Source organism: Lissotriton vulgaris, unplaced genomic scaffold (assembly GCF_964263255.1).
Source record: "Lissotriton vulgaris unplaced genomic scaffold, aLisVul1.2 SCAFFOLD_1424, whole genome shotgun sequence".
Lineage (NCBI taxonomy): Eukaryota > Metazoa > Chordata > Amphibia > Caudata > Salamandridae > Lissotriton > Lissotriton vulgaris.
Window position 1 is genome coordinate 50901 of NW_028252076.1, and position 18955 is coordinate 69855.

An 18955-nucleotide genomic window follows, 5' to 3' on the forward strand; every position below is an offset into this window, starting at 1 on the left:
ATACCACATTCATGACTGTTTCGACCATTTTTGCAGGCAGGGGGGGTCTTGAGATCGGGCGCTAGTTATTAGTACCCCCTCCATCTAGATTTGCTTTTTTAAGGAGAGGGAGGACAGATGCCAGTTTCCAGTTGGTGGGAAATATGCCCGAGGAGAACATTTGGTTAAAAATTGGAGACAGATGAGAAGCAAATATTTCTGGTAGAAGATAAAAGATTTTGGGGGGGCAAGGATCCAATAGAGAGTCAGATTTTGTGGCTAAAAGTAGTTTAATTACCTGGTTGGAGGTCAGTGAAGGAAAGAGATAGTTTGGGGAGGTCGATAGAAAGTGGGGTAGCTAAAGAAACTTCCTTTGTCCTGTTGGGAGTGGCTGGCATACCCAGGGAGTTAGTCGCACAATGAGACAAAGATGTGGAAAAGCCACTGTTAACTTAACTGACTTTGTCTTGAATGAAAGTGGCTAAGGAGTTACAGAAAGCTTTGCTTATAGGTGTATTTGTCATTTCGGGGGATTTAGCTAGCTTTTTTACTGTGTTGGAAAGTTCTTTTGAAGAGTTTTTTGCTGTTGTTATGGCAGTATTAAAAATAGCAGGTTTTCTCCTCAAACATAAATTTTTTATTATCAAGCAAAGATTGTTTATAGGCAATTCTGTCAATAATAACATAGCAGGATCTACATTTCCTTTCAAGGCGGCGACATTTTTGTTTTTGAAGTCTGAGAAGTTCAGAGTACTAGGGTTCAGTGGGTCTTAATCTATGATTAGCAATAAGTTTAACAGGTAGAACATGATCAATTGAGCAACTGAGCCACTGCTCAAAGGCAACAGCTGCTGTATTCTGATTATTATTAATCTTGGGTGGATTCTGAGCCAAGGAACAATCTGGGGTTTCAGTGGCAATCTTGTTCCAAGGCAGACCCTTCTGGGCTGTTTTTTTCTCAACTTCTCAGACTCCGGGTAGTGGAAGGAGAGAGAGAACATAACAGCTGTGTGATCCGTCCAAAGAAGCGGGAGAGATGGGATACATTGTAAAAGATTATTATTGGAAAATACTCCATCAAGCAGGGGTCTCCAGAATAAGTACTGCCAGTCACCTGCTGGGTGAGTCCTAGGCTATTCATAATATCAATAAAATGTACTGCGTCCCTCTGTAATGGGTCTTCAAGGTGTAAGTTGAAGTCACCCAGGAGCGTAAAGTCTGACGACTGGGATATCACATCCAAGGATGACCCACAGTGTTTATAAAGTCTGCCCGCGGGCCAGGAGGTTGATAAAATAGTAGGCTGTTAAAAGTGTATCGGTTGTCTATTGCGATCTTGAAAAGTAGGTATTCCAAAGTTGACACATTGTTTTGGGTGATGATTGACCCTTTCCAAATACTTTGAAATGTTAGGGCCAGCTCACCACCCGTTTTTCCCACCCGGTCTTGTTTAAACATTGTATACCCAGCGGAGACAGCTATGGCTAGAACTGGGTCTGAAGAGGCCTCTGCCCAAGTCTCGGTAATGAAGGCTAAACAACAGTATGGGCCTCAACAAACATAGCAAACTCAGTGGCGTGTTTACAAAGGGAGCGTGCATTGATTAAGGTACATAGGACTGTCCTATTCCTGTGTGGCCCTTTCGAGACAAGATATGAATGGAGTGACCCCAATTGTGGTTTTATGGGGCAGATGTAAAAGTTGAGATCTGGGCACTGGAAAGGTACAGCGAGCGGGTAAGTGTTAGGACTAGGTTTTCGACAGCACCTACTTCTGTTGTTGTGTTGTCGCAGCATGTCCCCGGTGTACATATACTTAGATGCAGAGTGTGGGCTGAAACTGGCAACGTACCTGGCACTAGGCACGGGCCAGGCGACGACGGGCGCAGACGGCCAAAGCCGACCTGGGACATCAGGATCAACTAAGTCTATACAGAGAAGGCCTGCTGTTCTGTTTTCCTTCCTTCTCCAGGTCACTCAAGCAAAGCGAGAGCTTCCAACGCAAGCCACCAGACGGACAAAACACCTCTGCACCTGTAAGGAATCTGCAGCTAGATATTGTCTCTACCAGATAATTCATTAGCGGAGGTAAGTTACTTGTTCATCCAACAGACTTCTAGCTGCAGATTCCTTACCTTTAAATAGATACCCAAGCCATACCATTCTGGCAGTGGGCTGCAGAGAAATTGTCTATACTAAGTAGTTCTGAAGGACCGAACGGGCAAAATGACTGTCCCTGCAGACTCGACTGTTCAAGCAGTAGTGTTTAGCAAACGTGTCCAGTGACGCCCATATTGCTTCCTCACAGATATCAAGGACTGAAACACCCCGAGCCAAAGCCCTGTGCTCACACGTAGCTGCAACAGCTCTTATCAGCAAAGTACTAAACTAAATTTCAAAAGGAGCCTTGTCTTCTTTCTTCTTTGTCCCCAATTCAGTTTCAGGGTCTTCTCACTTCAGAACTAGAAATGTCAGTAATGCACTGCTACTGTCTGGGAAAACAACCTCACCCCCATCTTGATCATAGGAACAGGTCAGGGGCTTACAAAATGGAACCCAAAGATCTCAATGCTACTGTACAGACTGTATATATGACTCACCCATATATAAAATGCATGTACTATATGGGTCACATAAACAAACACACACAACATACACTTGGGATGTTAGCTCTAGGGTCTACGTTAGTTAAAAGAAGCAAAGCTTTACATGAGTGGGCCAGTAGGCCTCCACTTCAGTAACACAGAGAGAATGGTCTGGTCACCACTATGGATTACAAAACACTATATACTGCCACCAGTCCCCACATGCTGAGCCCATGACAGAAATAGTTGTAAATCCATACAAACACTCTTTTTGTTCCAAGACTGTTTATGGTTAAGTGACCTCATAAGATTTTGAACATGTTTCAGCCTTTTCTGAGATTTCCAGGTGTCGCAGTGACTCTGTGTTGTAACATTACAAAGTACCATCACACAGAGGCCTTGTTGGTACCATCACACATAGGTTGTGTTGCTAATATCTTGTGAGTAATTATTCATTGATGAAACATGATTACATCAGGATGCAATGGTATGCAAATTTTTAATTTTCAGGTCCTTGTGATTGTGCTGATGAGGCCTGGAAACGGACTTATTTGGCCAAATAAATAAACCCTTTTGAAAACGACTTATTGGCATCAATCCTATAAAAACCTCTGAATTATAGTGGATATGCTCAAGGAGTTGTTTTAAAGATGGAACTGTTCTGAACAAGCATTGATGAGTTTGATTTTTGTTTTTAAATAATCAATGATACAATAAGTGAGTATTACATATATCATTTACAATGTATGTAGAATCGGTTCAGCAGTAGTGTTTTTCCTTATTAGAGCTTTTTTTGGCCAGTATACACTTTTTCTCAGCTCTCTCCGGGTGTACCATAAGTAATATGTAAATGTAAATGTATTTGTAAAGCGCTCTATTACCCCGGAAACCAGTGTATCCTGGCGCTGTACTCATACCGCTAGGGAACCCATCCTGGCTTTTCCCAGTGAAATGTTCACTCCTGGGCATTCCCGGGGTGCAACCAAGCATCCCCAGCGCTGTTGGGGGCTGTTGTGGAGACTAAGCAAGCTATTGCCCAGAGTTGCAGCGTGGGACTCATGTTCAGAGTAGGCACCGAGGCGGGAAATCAGGTCCGAGGAATTATGAGCCCAAGAACCACCGACATCAGCCGAGGCGGGAATTGAACCCTGGTCCCGGGCCAGACCTCTGCACAAGGGACTGCCGCTCTAACCAGTGAGCCACACTTCTCATAAAAATAATCTATAGCAAGACAAAAAAAGCACTGCTGATTAAAATGAAACATTCGTCAGATACCCTCAGGCCACATGCAAAAGAAAACCAAGGTCTGGTGTCGTGAGGACATAATAAACTATGAACATAAAAATATCAGAATTAAATTATAACAAACTTAGCATTGGAAAGGTATGAGCCAACCAAAATTTTCTAATGTATGAAATAGTCTACCAATTTCCATAGACATTTTGGCCACAGTTACTACGTCTTTTAACAGCATAACACATTTGCTATTTCCTCTACAAAAGAAAATGGCTACTAAAAGCGAATTGGGGGTTAAAGCAAGAGACGTTTCTGGCCTTACAGAGCTCACAACATGAACAGCAGGATAAATATTCATATTTAGTCAGCAATACATCATTTTAATGATAATTTAGGCGAGTGTGACTGAGAAAACACAGAGCAGTTCACGATGGAAGAGCTGACAAACTTCAATACTTTAAGTACTGCATACCTTCTCCATATTTTAATATGCTCTTGATCAGAATAGGCTTTAAGACATTCAGAAATGCGGTCTCCAATTTTTAACAAGCAAGTACGTGTGTGCTCCAGCTGATCCTGCACTGTCATTCCTTTGTCTGGCTTATCCAGCTGTTTCAGTGCTCTTTTAACCGGTCTCATTTTCTCTTTGCACTACAGGGTTTAACAAAAGAATTATGGAAATTTGATTGCAACGGGAAACAGAGCCAACTAAAACAGATTCAACATATTTACTAAACCACATCAATTTACTTTCAGTTGTATAAGCTACTGAACAAATAAGGCTGTTAGCATTACTTTAGGACGTTGGTCCTATACCACAGGAAATAAAAGACAACACAAATGTTTTCACAAACGTGTAAACTATCTTAAAGCAAAACGTCACTGTGGCATGCTTACAACATCATTAGTATAGGCACAGTAAAAAAAAAAAGTGGCACGTAAACAAAAAAAAGAACCAGAGTCTGTACACCAATATTAATCAATAATGAATACTGTTCTTGATGTATAACTTTTAGAATCGCTCAATGGACAGTTTTTGCCTATTAAGTATTCCAAAACACAAGCGCAGATTCCCGAACAAGAAACCAGTAGTCTTCTAGATTTATATGCAGTACATAATTCTGTCATCTAGTGATTGGATTCAGGATCGCTTTGGTATAAAACTTTTCTTCACCCTTTCGTGGATGTGGGCAGAGGCGTAGAAGGAGTACGATATCCACAAATCCCTAATAAGTGACCACCATTTTAGAATCTTCTTTTTCCATATTTGCTCTCTACTACCCTCCTTCATTCGCGAACGGGGGGGCTTTTCATGTACATTTTGAAGATATTTAAGGTGTAAAGCATTAACTACGGGAGAGAAACTGGTTTATCTTGCAGTGTGAAGACTCTTCTAGATTCGCATGCTCCGTTCAGAATAAGCAGAGATGTTACTCATCCGGTGGAGGGAAGTTTAAGAAGGGGACGGATGTGAATACATATTTGTGTGGATTGCCCTACCAAATGTTGATATCACACAAAATAAGCAGGTTACTTAACTTTGGTTATGCGCTTTCTGGTGGATACTCTAGCTAACCTCAGATACAGACCTAGCGACCACCTCCAGGTACCAGGTATCCTCATGCGGCAGCAGGTGGAGTCGTGGAGCTCCACATTAGATCTGTGCCACCGAGGATGTGACGTCAGTGCCCATACATAGTCCCTCTGTGTTCTGAAGTCAGGTTTTTTCTGATATTGGTTGCCACTGTCAGACATTTGGCCTATATCTAGGACGGGGCTCAGCATATTAACACAGTGGTAGCAGCTTAGGAACTGGTAGAATGAGCAAGCAGTTTTTCTGGAGGCCCCTTTGTCGTTAATGCATAGCAGATATTAATGCAGATCATGATTCAGTGGGTGATGGTCCTCTTCTGCACCGACTTGTCTTTCTTCACTTCACACAGTTTTCTTTGGTATGAACTACGTAGAAACTAAGCCCTCTCTTAGGGTCTGAGCAATAGAGTCTCTCCTACTTGAACGCTGGCAGGGTGATGGTTTGATCGATGTGGAACAGTATCACAACTGTTGGTAAAAAGAATGCTCAAGTCTGAAGAACCAGTTTGTCCGGGAAGAATGTGGTGTAAGGCGGGTTGACACAGAGTTTGAAGCTCACTTATTCGCTACACAGATGTAATGGTGACAAGGAACACCATCTTGAGTGTAAGAAGCTGTATAGAGAAGCTGTGAAGCGACTCGAATGGAGTGCACAACTTAACATAAGGAACAAGTTAAGGTCCCACTGCGGCATGACAAAGGGAATGGAAGTAAACTAATTTTGTAAAACATTTAAAAAAAAACCCTAACAACTGGAGACTCAAACAAACAAGGCTGATCTAGCAACACCAAAAAACAATCACAGAATAGATGTATTGTTGTGGAAGTGACGGAACATGGGTCAGATCGAACTCCTTCCTGGGCTGTCGAACGGTTTCTCCAGCATAAGTTGGCAAGGATGTTGTATGATCGATCGGTGAGGTGTTCTTTGCTTTATGTACATATTTTCTAAGTTTCTTTGCTCTTTGCCACATGTATATATATACTGCATTTTATTCTGGTTTTGCACTTGATTCATTTGATATATTTTTGCCTTCCTTTCTAAAACATTGAATTAATAAACATGTGTTTGTCACTTTAAATGCAATGTCTTCTTGCCTCGCCTTAAGAAAGTGCTGTGTTTTGTTTTATCACCTCGTCTTTTGGAAGTGCTGTTTAACTTGTTGTTTAAAGGTACAGTAGTGCATTTGCCTCCTCTTGGGAGTGCAGGGTCCAGGTGTGTCCTATTGGGTTACTACATGAGGCAGCATCTGCACGACCGTATCCCAGTTGGTATGGGAGTAGTGGCCCAAGAGGCACGTGGTACTCACCGACCGCAATGCCAATTGTGAAGAAGAGAACATACACTTCCCAAGATGGTCCAGCTTCTTGGATTCCCTATCTGGAGGGGCAGAAGAGAATGTGCCTATAGAAGAAGAGGCTTGTACCACCAAGCTCTCAGGCGAAGGGTGTTGAGTCAAGAACACTGGGTCGCCCGTGGCAGGGCTGTGAGGGAAGGCAATTGTCCTCTCCACAGGAGCCCTGTGCTGGGCTTTCACCCAGTGCCCAGGAGACATCAGTGAGGGCCTCATTGAATGGCAATAGGGGTTTGAAAGAGGAAGGCGCAGGCTAAAGCACCTTTGTCAGGAGGTTAATCCTGACTGCCACCAAAGGGAGTTCAAGGTCCAAGACCTTGGCTGCCCTTCTCACCACCAAAGCATAGGACGCCCCCTCCTCCCTAGCCAGGGTAGGGGGGAAAAGCAAACCAGTGTCTGGAGAAGTGTCCAGGCCACTGGCATCACCCAGGTCCTCTTGACAGTCCGGTTCTTCTAGCTGGTCAGTTCAAGGGTCCAGCGACCCATCCCAGTTCTCATCACCACCCTCTGCTGGTTAGGAAACACCAGGGATGAACAGGGGAACAAAAGTACCCTCTGATGTCGGTTCCGACATCAGTCTGGGTCCAACTCAGGGACGAGGAAGGGGGAACAGCGCCGGCAGGGGGCACGGTTGATGCCCGGGGCGACGTCGTCTGGATTGGTGCCAGGGAAGGTCGCGTAAGATCGACCAGCGGCGAACTGCATCCAGGCCTGGATCAACGGGGGCCATCAAGCGCTGGAGCCGCAGGCATCAAAGGCCCAGGACCACCTACACGCTCTGCGGGGCCCGAAGGCACGCCTGCGCAGTCGGGCTGCCCAAAGATGAAGTGTAAGGCCTTGTATAATTGCTTATGTTGGGCAGGGGATGCTCAGGCTGAAATACACACTGGAGACGGAGCCTTTGAGTGACGACGCTCTGAGCCCGGCGTTGCGCCAGCCGACAGACGGGGAGAAGGTGAAGAGTGTTTGTGCTTCTTCGCCTTCTTCTTGTGGTATGACTTAGCCGAAGACTTTAACAACTTAGAGTGCGACGAGGAGTGAGGGCTCTGCGAACGGTCTTGACACCTTCCTTTTCAACGAGACCAGGAACGACACAGAAATGACTGCCGGGCCTCCAATAACTTTCGGGAACGCTCCCGCAAAGTCTTCGGGTGCATGGCTTTGGGTGTGGTCGCGCTCCAGACACCACAAGCACACAAAGTTCGGGTCCGTCACCGACATCATCTTGTGGCAGGACCCGCAAGGCTTGAAACCATTCCAACGTTGGAACATCCTTTGAACACCAGGAGGGCAAGACTGGAAAAGTATGCCGACAAAAGTTCCAAAAAGATTAGCCCAAAAAAACGCCCAAGGGATAGCTCTCTATGGATCTGCACTAGGCAGGCGTGGAAAAAGAAAGAACTGACGTCAGCACGCGGGGGCGGCGTCGCACAAGTTACTACTTGTGTAACAATATATCTGTAAGAGACATTAGTTAGTGATAGATTCCTTACTTTAGAATATCCCCAGGCGTCAGACTGGATCCGGAAACTGTTGCGTAGCAGTACCCTTGCGCGTCGGTAGGCGTCGTCTGCGGCTCCGCGTCAGTCGTCGGCGTCGTGGGCGCCGTGATGACGTCGTCGGAGTACTCAGACGCCGCCTCCGCGTGCTGACGTCAGTTCTTAGACACAGCTTTTCTTCGCCAGAAACGCAGAGCTATGCCAAAAACCAACACTGGTGCCATGAAACTAAGGCCCTGAAGGGGATGACCTTAACCCTAGATATCGGTTCGCAGAACGGGGAGGATGGGTGGGTCGGTAAGGAATCTATCACTAACTAATGTCTCTTACAGATATATCGTTACACAAGTAGTAACTTGTGCATCTGAAAGAGACACGTTAGTGATAGATTCCTTACCTTAGAATAGATACCCCAGCAATACCAACCCTGTGTTGGTGGGTCTGCGAACCAATAATCACACCAGAAAGTCCTGGAGGACGGAACGGCCAAAGTAGCCATCCCTCCAGACTTGACAGTCCAGGCAACAATGTCGTGCGAACGTGTGCAGCGAGGGCCACGTCGCCGCCTGGCAAATGTCCTGCAAGGGCACACCTCGGCCCAAGGCAGTTGTAGTTGCTGTGGCTCGAGTGGAATGAGCCCTCAGCCCCACAGGGGGTTCCTTCTTAGCCAAGGAGTAACACGCCTGGATGCACAAGATGATCCACTGCGAGATGGACCGCTTGTGCACCGCTTTCCCTTTCTTAGCGCCCACGTACCCAACAAAGAGTTGGTCACCCACTCGGAACTGTTGTGTGCGATTCAAATAAAATGAGAGTGCACGTTTTGGGTCCAGGCGGTGGAGCCTCTCTTCCTCTCTCGAGGGATGCGGAGGCGGAAAGAAGGTGGGCAAGGTGATAGATTGCCCAATGTGGAAGGCCGTGACTACCTTGGGTAGGAAGGAGAGCCTTGTCCGTAACACAACCTTGTCCGGATGGACTGAAAGGAAAGGAGGCTTACAAGATAGAGCCTGGAGCTCACTCACTCTCCTGGCAGAGGTGATGGCTACCAGGAAGGCAGTCTTAAAGGAGAGAAGGCGAAGAGGACAGTTGTGAAGTGGCTCAAAGGGAGCGCACATCAGAAATGCAAGAACAAGGTTCAAGTCCCACAGAGGCATCACGAAGGGAACAGGAGGGAACGTGTGTGTGATGCCCTTCAGGAATCGATTAACGATAGGGGACTTGAACAAAGAAGGTTGATCAGGCAGCCTCAGAAAGGTTGAAAGAGCTGAAAGATAGCCCTTGATAGTGCCCAGAGCAGAGCTCTTCTGGGCAAGAGAAAGAAGGAAGAGGAGAACCTCAGAAAGAAGGGCATTAAGGGGATCCACAGCCTTTGCTGTGCACCATGCCACAAATCTGTTCCACCTGCAGGCGTATACCGACTTTGTGGAGGGACGCCTGGCTGCCAGAATGATGTTATAGACTTCAGGAGGCAAGTCAAATGGCCTCAACTGTCGCCGCTCAATCTCCAAGCATGGAGGTGGAGACGGGACAGGTTTGGGTGGAGGACCGTCCCCTGCTGCTGCGACAGAAGGTCCTCCTGAAGAGGCAGGCGAACCGGAGGATCGACTGACATACTGAGTAGCTCGGGATACCAGTACCTTCGTGCCCAGTCCGTAGCCACAAGGATGACTTGTGCCCGGTCGCGCTTGATCTTCTTCAGCACTCTGGGCAGAAGTGGTATAGGTGGAAAGGCGTACAACAGACCGCAACTCCACTCGCGACGAAAAGCGTCTCCGAGCGAGTGCCGCCTTGGAAATTCCAACGCGCAGAACTGATGACATTGCGCGTTCTCTTCGGTGGCGAATAGATCTAACCAAGGCTCTCCCCCTGCAGAAAGAGACCTTGCGCCACGTCCGAGTTCAGACGCCATTCGTGATCCATCATGCACCGGCGTCTGAGTTCGTCCGCCCTGGCGTTCAGAGAACCTGCCAGGTGTTGAACCATTAGAGCCACACCCTGATGTTCCAGCCATTGCCAGAGGCGCAGAGCCTCCTGGCAAAGGTTCCACGACCTCACCCCGCCCCGCCCTGTTTGTTGCAGTACCACATGGCGGTGGTGTTGTCCGTGAACACCTGCACTACACTCCCTCGGACAGACGAGAGTAATGCCTTCAGTGCTAGACGAATCGCCCACAGCTCCAAAAGGCTGATATGGAGCCGGGACTCCGCCGGAGACCAGGGGCCTCTGATCTCCGCCTCTCCCATGTGGCCTCCCTAGCCCTGGAAGGACGCGTCCGTCACAACCACGTGCTCCGAGAGGGGTAGGGAGAGGGATCTGCCACTGACCCAGTCGCGGCCCGTGAGCCACCACTGCAGTTGTCTCGCAGTCCCCTCCGAGATCAAGACATGATCGGACAGGTTGCCCTGATGCTGGGCCCACTGAAACTTCAGGTCCCACTGCAGAGCCCGCATCAGCCACCTGGCGTGATGCACCAGAAAGATGCAGGAGGCCATCAGCCCCAGAAGCCGCAGCGTCAAACTGACCGGGACTCAGGATACCGGCTGAAAGATGGGAATCAGAGCCTGTATATCCCGAACCCGCTGTTCGGGAGGGTATACCCGAAACTGCGCCTAGTCGAGAACCCCTCCGATGAAGAGGAGCTTCTGAGAGGGACACAGGTGCGACTTCGGCACATTGATGGAGAACCCCAACAAATGCAGGAGGTCGGCCGTAGTCTGGAGGTGGCTGACGACCAGGGGAAGACTGACACCCCTAACCTGCGCAGATGAGCTGCGACCACCGCCATCACCTTCGTGAACACCCGTGGGCGTTTGTAAGGCCGAAGGGGAGCACAGTAAACTGAAAGTGCTCTTGGCCTACCGTGAACCGCAGGTAACGCCGGTGGGCCGGCAGGACGGGGATGTGGAAATAGGCGTCCTGCAAGTCCAACGCTACCAGCCAGTCTTCCGGGTCCAGGGCAACTAGGACCTGAGCCAAAGTCAGCATCTTGAACTTCTCCTTCCGGAGGAAGCCGTTGACGTTCCGCAGGTCCAAGATAGGGCGTAGGCCCCCTTTGCCCTTCTTGGGTACCAGAAAGTAGTGGGAGTAACATCCACACCCTACTTCTGGCCCAGGAACGCGCTCGATGGCCCCCTAGGCCAAGAGGGCAGTGACTTCCTCTTGCAGAAGTTGCAAGTGATCCCCCGACACGCGGTGGCATTGCGGTGGCATGGATGGAAGGGTCGCCTCGAAGGGGAGGGAGTAGCCCCTTCGGACGATCTGCAGCACCCACCTGTCCGATGTGATAGTGCGCCAGTGGGAGAGGTGATGGCGAACCCTGCCTCCCACAGGCGTCACATGGGCCTGAAAACTCGGACTAGGAAGGTTTTGAGGCGGGTGCTGTGGAGGGACGTGTGGACTGGCCTCGCCGTTGTCCCTGTGAGAAGGTGGCCTGATATGCAGTGGTCACTATTCTAGTGAACACTATGTATCAGTCCAGCAACCCTTATTGATGATTGGTTGTAAGTCAACCTTATAGACCAGCTATCCTAGTAGCGTGGATACGAGCAGTCTAAGGCTAAAGACTCGAGAGGGCGTGTTAAGCCAGCTGTTATACCACATATACCCCTTGAACACCAAGTGAAAGGACACCACACAAGTGTTATGAAAATAAACAGTTATTTATTAAGAATCACAACAGCCCTGTACTCTTTATGAGGACAGGGTACTTAGCACAAACCAAAACTCTTACAAAAATACTTAAGTTAGCACAGTATATACAAATGCCCAAGGGGCACGGAAAACCATATACTTGAAAAGTGGAATGCGAAATTACTAGCAGGTAAGTACAGTACTAATAGGCTTTGGAATCGCTAGGACTTGACTATAGAATCGTTAGATTACTTCTAGGAGACCCAGGGGACTCGGGTGCAGTGTGTGCACTCTCACGCGAGATGCGGGACAAAGTCTATGGTAGCTAGGAATTGCAAAGTTAGTGTTCTCGGGCGAACCCGACCTGGTAGGAGGAAAACGAAAGTAGATTCTGACCCTTGGATAGTGAGGCTATGCTGGGGCACCGAAATGCCGAAGTTACCTAGCCCAGGGGCTGCAGCTGCATAGGACTCAAAAGACGTCGGGAATCCTCGTTGACGGACCAGGAGCCTGGAAGAAAGAAGTTGCTGGCAGGCGACCAGTGAAGAAAGTTCGGTGGATCCAAGCCTGGATCGATGGAAGATGACACCTGAAAGCAGAGGGGACCAAGTTCGAGACTACTAGCCAGTAGTCAGTGGGCACCAGGAGGGCACCAGATGGTCGCCACCTCGACAAGGCGTGTGGGTGACGCTGGGCTCGGAGATCTCACGGACCAGGAGGCGTTGTCGGCGACCAGGAAGGAGGATCGAGCTGTCCCACGAAGATAGAAGCTGTCGGCGTCGCTGGACCCAGGATGGGGCAACAAAGCCTTGGCAAATTCAAGCCCACGCGGTGGACCTAAAATGGCGTCTGGAGTGGACCAGGAGGGTCCGGGGTGCCTCTCTTCAAGAAGGAAGCAAGGGCCAGTCTGGAGCAACCAGACCAGCAGCAGTGATGTCGTCGGGCGTCGTTCAGAAGGCCACAAGCCAGCCGGCTAGTAGCCAAACAACGCGGTGCACAGCAAACAGCAGAAGGGCCCCACGCAGATCGTGGAGATGCAGGGAGGCTGACCTTGGGTGCTGGAGCTGCGCAGGGTCGGGGCTTCTCGGACCCCAAAGCACTCACTCGTGGAGGACACGGTGGGCTTGTTGTAAAGATGTCGTGCAGTCTTGGCGATCGTCGGTCCCTCGAGGTCTCGTCGCACTCACGGTTCTCAGACAAACGAAGCATGCCTGCTCTTGTTGACAGTGAAAGTAAACAAAGCGAGTTTAAGAGACACACAATGCAAAACAATATCCTTGCAAAAATAGACTCTTAAATTGGCATGTACCCAACGTTAAACGATCTTGCCGTGGATCGGCATAAGCAGCCTAAACATCGGCTGCTAACAAATGTCCATATTTCCAAAATCAAGCCGTGTATCGGCAGCCATTGCGTTAATCTTGATGTTCAAATCAAAACTAGATAATCAACCATTCCAAGATGGCGCGTGTCCTTGACTGACACTTGGGCGCTAGTCTGTCTTACATTTCCTAAGCCTGTTGATTTGAATAAATGGCGTTTGGAGATACTATTACTATAAATACACTGACGAAGGTAATTCACCGAAACGCGTCTGTAAAATAAAGCTGCTGCTGCTATAACTAACCCCGCGAGTGCTGCCTTTTCTTGCATGACTGGGAGGAATTTGGAGCGTTATAAGTTAACGGAGCATCACCGTAAGCGGCACCCGTCTGTTAGTGCCCCGTCTATTTGATGCAATAAGGAGCGTGATATATATATATATATATCATGTCATGTGAACAAGGCTCCGTTGAGCCGAAACGTCTTTGACAGCAACTCTGCAATAAAAGAAAAGCAAGAGCCCATTTGGTCCGTGTCCGAGTTTCATTGTTGGCTGGCGTGATTTGGTGCAGCGCACACGAAAGCGGAATACCTGATATATATATATATATATATAACCTACTGGCGATAGCCAGTAGTATATATAGTTAGGACCTAGTTACCATAGGAAATTCTGAACATTCTATTGGGAATAACTTTGGCGCCGATTGAGGGATCTGCCTGTAATTTTCCTTAAACTTGCCTCGCTGCGCTCCGCTCGTTCCCTGAAAGTTTTGGGGGATTCGTCAAGCGGGGGCCGAGAAAAAAGGGGGTCCCAAAACGTGTTTTCCCCATGTTAATTTCCATAGGGACATTCTGACAAGGCTACAGCTCGAACAGCTGAACGGAATTACACCAGATTTGGCAAATGGTAGGGACTGGTATGCAGAGGTGCCTTTTTCATATTTGGTGAAAATCCCTCCAGTAGTTGTTGAGAAAATTAAATTTTCCCAAATTATATATCTATATGTGGGACACCGTGAGTGCACGTAAGCTTACTGTACTCTGTACCTTCCCGAGTACAAGCTGCATGCTGATTGGCTGCTACTGTCTGTGAACATTCCAAAACAGAAATTGTTGGCAGCCATCTTGTGCCAGCGTAGACTGAGGCACAGGAAAGCAGAAAAACAAACGTGTAGAACTCAAAAAGGGGGCAGGGTAGAAGCAATATCAACTGGCGCCGATTGCCAGACACTTCGAAGAACATCATAAAAGCAATCGTAATCTGTTGAAGTTTTTTGTTATTGATCGTGTCCCCCCAATGAAAAGATGTCATCAGTGATGTCACTGACCATGTCATGAATGATGTAATATGTGACATCATCAGCAGTGGATTGCGGGTGCGCGAAATATAGTTAGTACAACTAACTATATAGGAGCAATTTCAATGGATTTTTGGAATGCTAATTCCGATATATATATATATATATATATATATATATATATATATATATATATATATATATATATATATATATAGACACATACTAGAGAAGCAAATGTCCTCAAGGAGACAGATTACATCTCTTTTAAGAAAGCTTAAAAGTATCCTACCATGTAAGATGAGATCGAAAACATCCTGAAGGTAAAGTCTTTTCAGAAACTGCTTCTTAGATAACTTTAGACACAGAGTTCACACAACCACCATGTTCCAAAACAGAAAACATGAATTAGATATATCCTCCAATAAAGGAGGAAACCACAAGTGTGAGTATTCGAAAGCTTACCAGCACAATGCTTTAACAAAGAGAAGCACTCAATGTACTAGATCTCATAACTTGCATAACAATATGTCTCTATAAGAAATACTAAAAGACAGAAGCCTATTGGAATTGCAAATTCGGCATATTAAACTGCTCCAAAGAAGCATGTTTACAGATAAGCTTCCCAACCGGAAGACGCTTCTCTTTCAAGAAACCTCTTGAGCAAAAAGCTCCTCCTTGGAGGTGAAAGAAAAAAAAAGGGATACAACCCTCTTTTAGACACCAATAAAAATGGTATTAAAACAAAAAATCTGCTCCTGGCAGGAACACCATCTGGTGCACCAAAAGTGGACAAGGCAACACCCTAATAAGACTTAACCCCTGATAAAGAAAGAGCTAGCATCACCTATGCAATCCAAGTATAGGCCAAATAGCATATGAACAAAGAATGCGGAATTACCACTCTGCATTCCTTCACCTATCATGGGGGCGTCTTAATGTCGCATCGCCTGAGCACCAAAGAGATGGGCACCATCAAATGGCATGTCGACCTAAGTCGACTGTACAGCCTTCGACAAACCTGAAGCTGCCAACCAATCATGATGACGTAAAGCCACTGTTGATGCCATGGCTGGACCTACCAAATATGCAGTGTCCATTCCACACGTACTTGAAAGGTTAGCTGCATGTTGACCAACTCTTATACAGCCACCAACCTCAGAATGGAGGTTATCTGGAAGAGATTGTAACATATTCTGCAAAGAATCTCACAAAGCATGGGAAAACGCACTAGCACACAGAATGTCTTGGTGGATCTCAAGGCAGAACTGGAGAAGCAAAGATGTGTTTGCCACATGCATCTTGACTCGTAGAATCTTTACTCACTGGTGTCTTAGGCACAGAATCCACATCATGTGAAGATGTTGCAGTCTGAACCACTAGGCTAAGAGTGGAAGGATGTCTATGGAGGCAAACTGGGTTCTCAGGTGCAGGCAAATGTCTGCGAGCGATATCCTGATACACTGAGACCCCTTACTTAGGCTTGGCCCAAGTCCCTAAACAAATATCAAACAAGGCCTCACTGTATGGAAGAAAATGCCCTTACCCCCGTCTTGGTAAAGGATCTCAATCAGAGGGTAGGTAGACCTCTGTACGGTAGGTAGTGACAATCCAAAACTGTAGCCACTCTCCTCAGAATATCTGCAAAGGAGGAACTAGCCGCAGTAGCGAGAATAGGGGGAGAAAGTAACCCCAAAGCTGATTAAGATTTCAGCCCACTAGCCTCTCCAAGCGCAGATATTCAGCTCTCCTCCACCTGAGTTGAAATAGCATTAGAATTAGGCTGAAAAAGCCCTATCTCAGCAGACACAAGGTAACTTTCACAAGTCTCCTCCTGAGATGGAACCAACAACAGCACATTCCCCTCAGCCTGTACTGTCCGCTCGGCATTCAACACCGTACAATGTTGAGAAGGCTACGCCTCAACGTCAGTAGTAGGAGGGGAGACAACTTCAACCGGTGCTGCCGACATCAGTGTCGGAGTCGGCTGATCAAAAACAGGCGCCATAGGTGGAGATTACAAAGGACAGTATACCTGAACCGAAGCGGCGCCGATCGGCACCTACCCAGTGACTCCGATGGCCCAATCGTCACTTGGTTATAATCCTCCCTCATCTGAGCTAATGACGCCCTGGCTCCCGGAAAGACGGGAAGACGAGGTGCGGAGTCGCGTAAGGCCGCCTCAACAGTGTGAGTGGGAGAAGCCCAGGGAAATGGAGTCTCCACGCACTGATGAAACCGGGCAATGCTGCGACTTCTAGATCGAACCGTGAACTGACCTCTTTCTAGGGCGATAAGGACCAAAACCAGGAAGTCTCCGAAGATCACAACATATGCGTCGCCAGCAACTTCATCCGGCGCTCTTTCAGCGCCTTCGGCTTCAGCATTTAACAGGAGCCGCAATCCTCTGTGTCGTGGTGTTCGCCCATACACCACCTACAAACCATAAGTGGATCTGTAACCGACCTATGCTGACTACAGGACTCTCAAGGCATAAAGCCTGACAACATGAAGAACAAGCATTTGCAATGCAATAGGTCTCACATTAGGAATGTTTGAGTTATTAGTCTGGTAAATGACAATTTTTCTATTTATGTGTTGGTTTTGAAAATAGCTAAATTAATAGCTTTGTCATTTACAATGCCAATAGTTAGAACTTTCGCAAATGTGACACCTATAACCTGGGGTTGTGCTGAGTGATAATGTGGTGGTGCTGAGTGATAATGTGGTGGTGCTGAGTGGTGCTGTGGTGGTGCTGAGTGATGTTGTGGTGGTGCTGAGTGATGTTGTGGTGGTGCTGAGTGGTGTTGTGGTGGTGCTGAGTGGTGTTGTGGTGGTGCTGAGTGGTGTTGTGGTGGTGCTGAGTGATGATGGATTAGCGCTGAGTGGTGCTGAGTGATGCTGGAGTGGCGCGGAGTCGTGCTGTGGTCGTGCTGAGTGGTGCTGTGGTGGTGCTGAGTGATGCTGTGGTGGTACTGAGTGATGCTGTGGTGGTGCTGAGTGATGCTGTGGTGGTGCTGAGTGATGCTGTAGTGGTGCTGAGCGATGCTGTGGTGGTGCTGTGTGGTGCTGTGGTGGTGCTGTGTGGTGCTTTGGTAGTGCTGAGTGATGCTGGGTTGGTGCGGAGTGATGCTGTGGTGGTGTTGAGTGATGCTGTGGTGGTGCTGAGTGATAATGTGGAAGGGGAGAAAGAAAGAAAGCATGAAAGAAAGAAGGAAGAAGGGAGGAAGGAAAGAAAGAAAGGAATGAAAGGGAGGGAGGAAAGGAAGGAAGGAATGGAAGAAAGAAAAGGAAGGCAAGAAAGGATGGAAAGGAAAGAAGGAAAAGAAGGAAGGAAAGGAAGGAAAGAAAAGAAGGAAAGAATGGATGATAGGAAAGAAAGAAAGGATTCTAATTGCAAGTGTCAACATGAACAGGCTTGTTTTGAAGCTGTAGTCCCCAAATTTGAGACTCCACGACAGAGAGGGGCTGTGAAGGACGGAGAGGCGACAGGCAGAGGCCACGCGCGGCCGACATCAAAGGAAGGGTTGGAGGGGAAAAAACGCATTAGCGAGCAAGAAAAGCCAGAAACACCAGGGGGGCGGGGAAGCAGATTGCCTTCAAGCTTTCAAGCTTTTGAAGACAAATGCCAGCGAGTCGCGCACCTCATGCACTGTCGGAAGCAAGCCCCTTTTACAAAAGCTCTCGCGTTTGACGTGGCCAGCGAGTGGGAGGGAGGAAAGGGAGTGAGGGAGAGCAGAAGCTTTTGATAGTGGTGTGCGAGGCCAAGCGCGCGCCTGGGGAAGCTTCATGCTCGAGTGCACAACATGCATTGCACAAAATCAGACAGGTTTAAGAGAAATTGGTTCAGTAGTCATAGGATCGAGTTATAAATAACACGACCTAAAAAGGGCACCCTGCTCCCAATGACAAAAAAGTGTCAAAGTAGGCCGAAAATGGCTCGAGGAAGAGCTTCTTCGGATCCGCGTTGCAGCCCAGAAAAGAAGAAACTGACATCTGTGTGCTGGAGGGGACTTATATGGCTCCACTGACTACATGACTGGAATCAACATCAAGGAGCCATTTGACGTTGCCCCCCAGCGCACAGAGGCTGAAAAATGTCCGGATCCAGTCTGACGCTTAGGCAGAATTCAAAGTTAAGGAATCTGCAGCTAGATGTCTCTATCCGATATATGTGGATGCTCTGTTTTTAGGAGATACTTGTAATTGATAAAATTGCATTTTTCCTCGCTCTACATTGAGCACATAAGATTTCCATAATATTTCTTAAGGCACACTTGCTTTCACATTTTGTGCTCTATGTTTTTATAATTTTATAGTGAGATTGAGCTTTAGTTTCAGTGGTTTATATTTTACCAATACATGCTCCTCTGATAATCTGTTTGTTTTTCCAAATTTGAGTTTGGTTACTAGGAAAACGCAATCATAAAGGAATAATAATCTTAGAAGTGTAAC

At 47.5% G+C, this 18955-nt stretch overlaps 1 protein-coding gene across 1 annotated transcript in view; it reads right to left on the minus strand.

The window, feature by feature from the left end:
- Nucleotides 1–4271: 4271 nt before the first annotated feature.
- Nucleotides 4272–18955, minus strand: part of LOC147662684 (ATP-dependent chromatin remodeler CHD2-like) — a gene marked incomplete at its 3' end in the record, with an annotated part of 564171 nt that continues 549487 nt past the window's right edge. The window contains exon 16 of the mRNA XM_086950980.1: nt 4272–4450. Coding sequence (XP_086807106.1) covers nt 4272–4450 — 179 coding nt within the window. The remainder of the gene's footprint in view (nt 4451–18955) is intronic.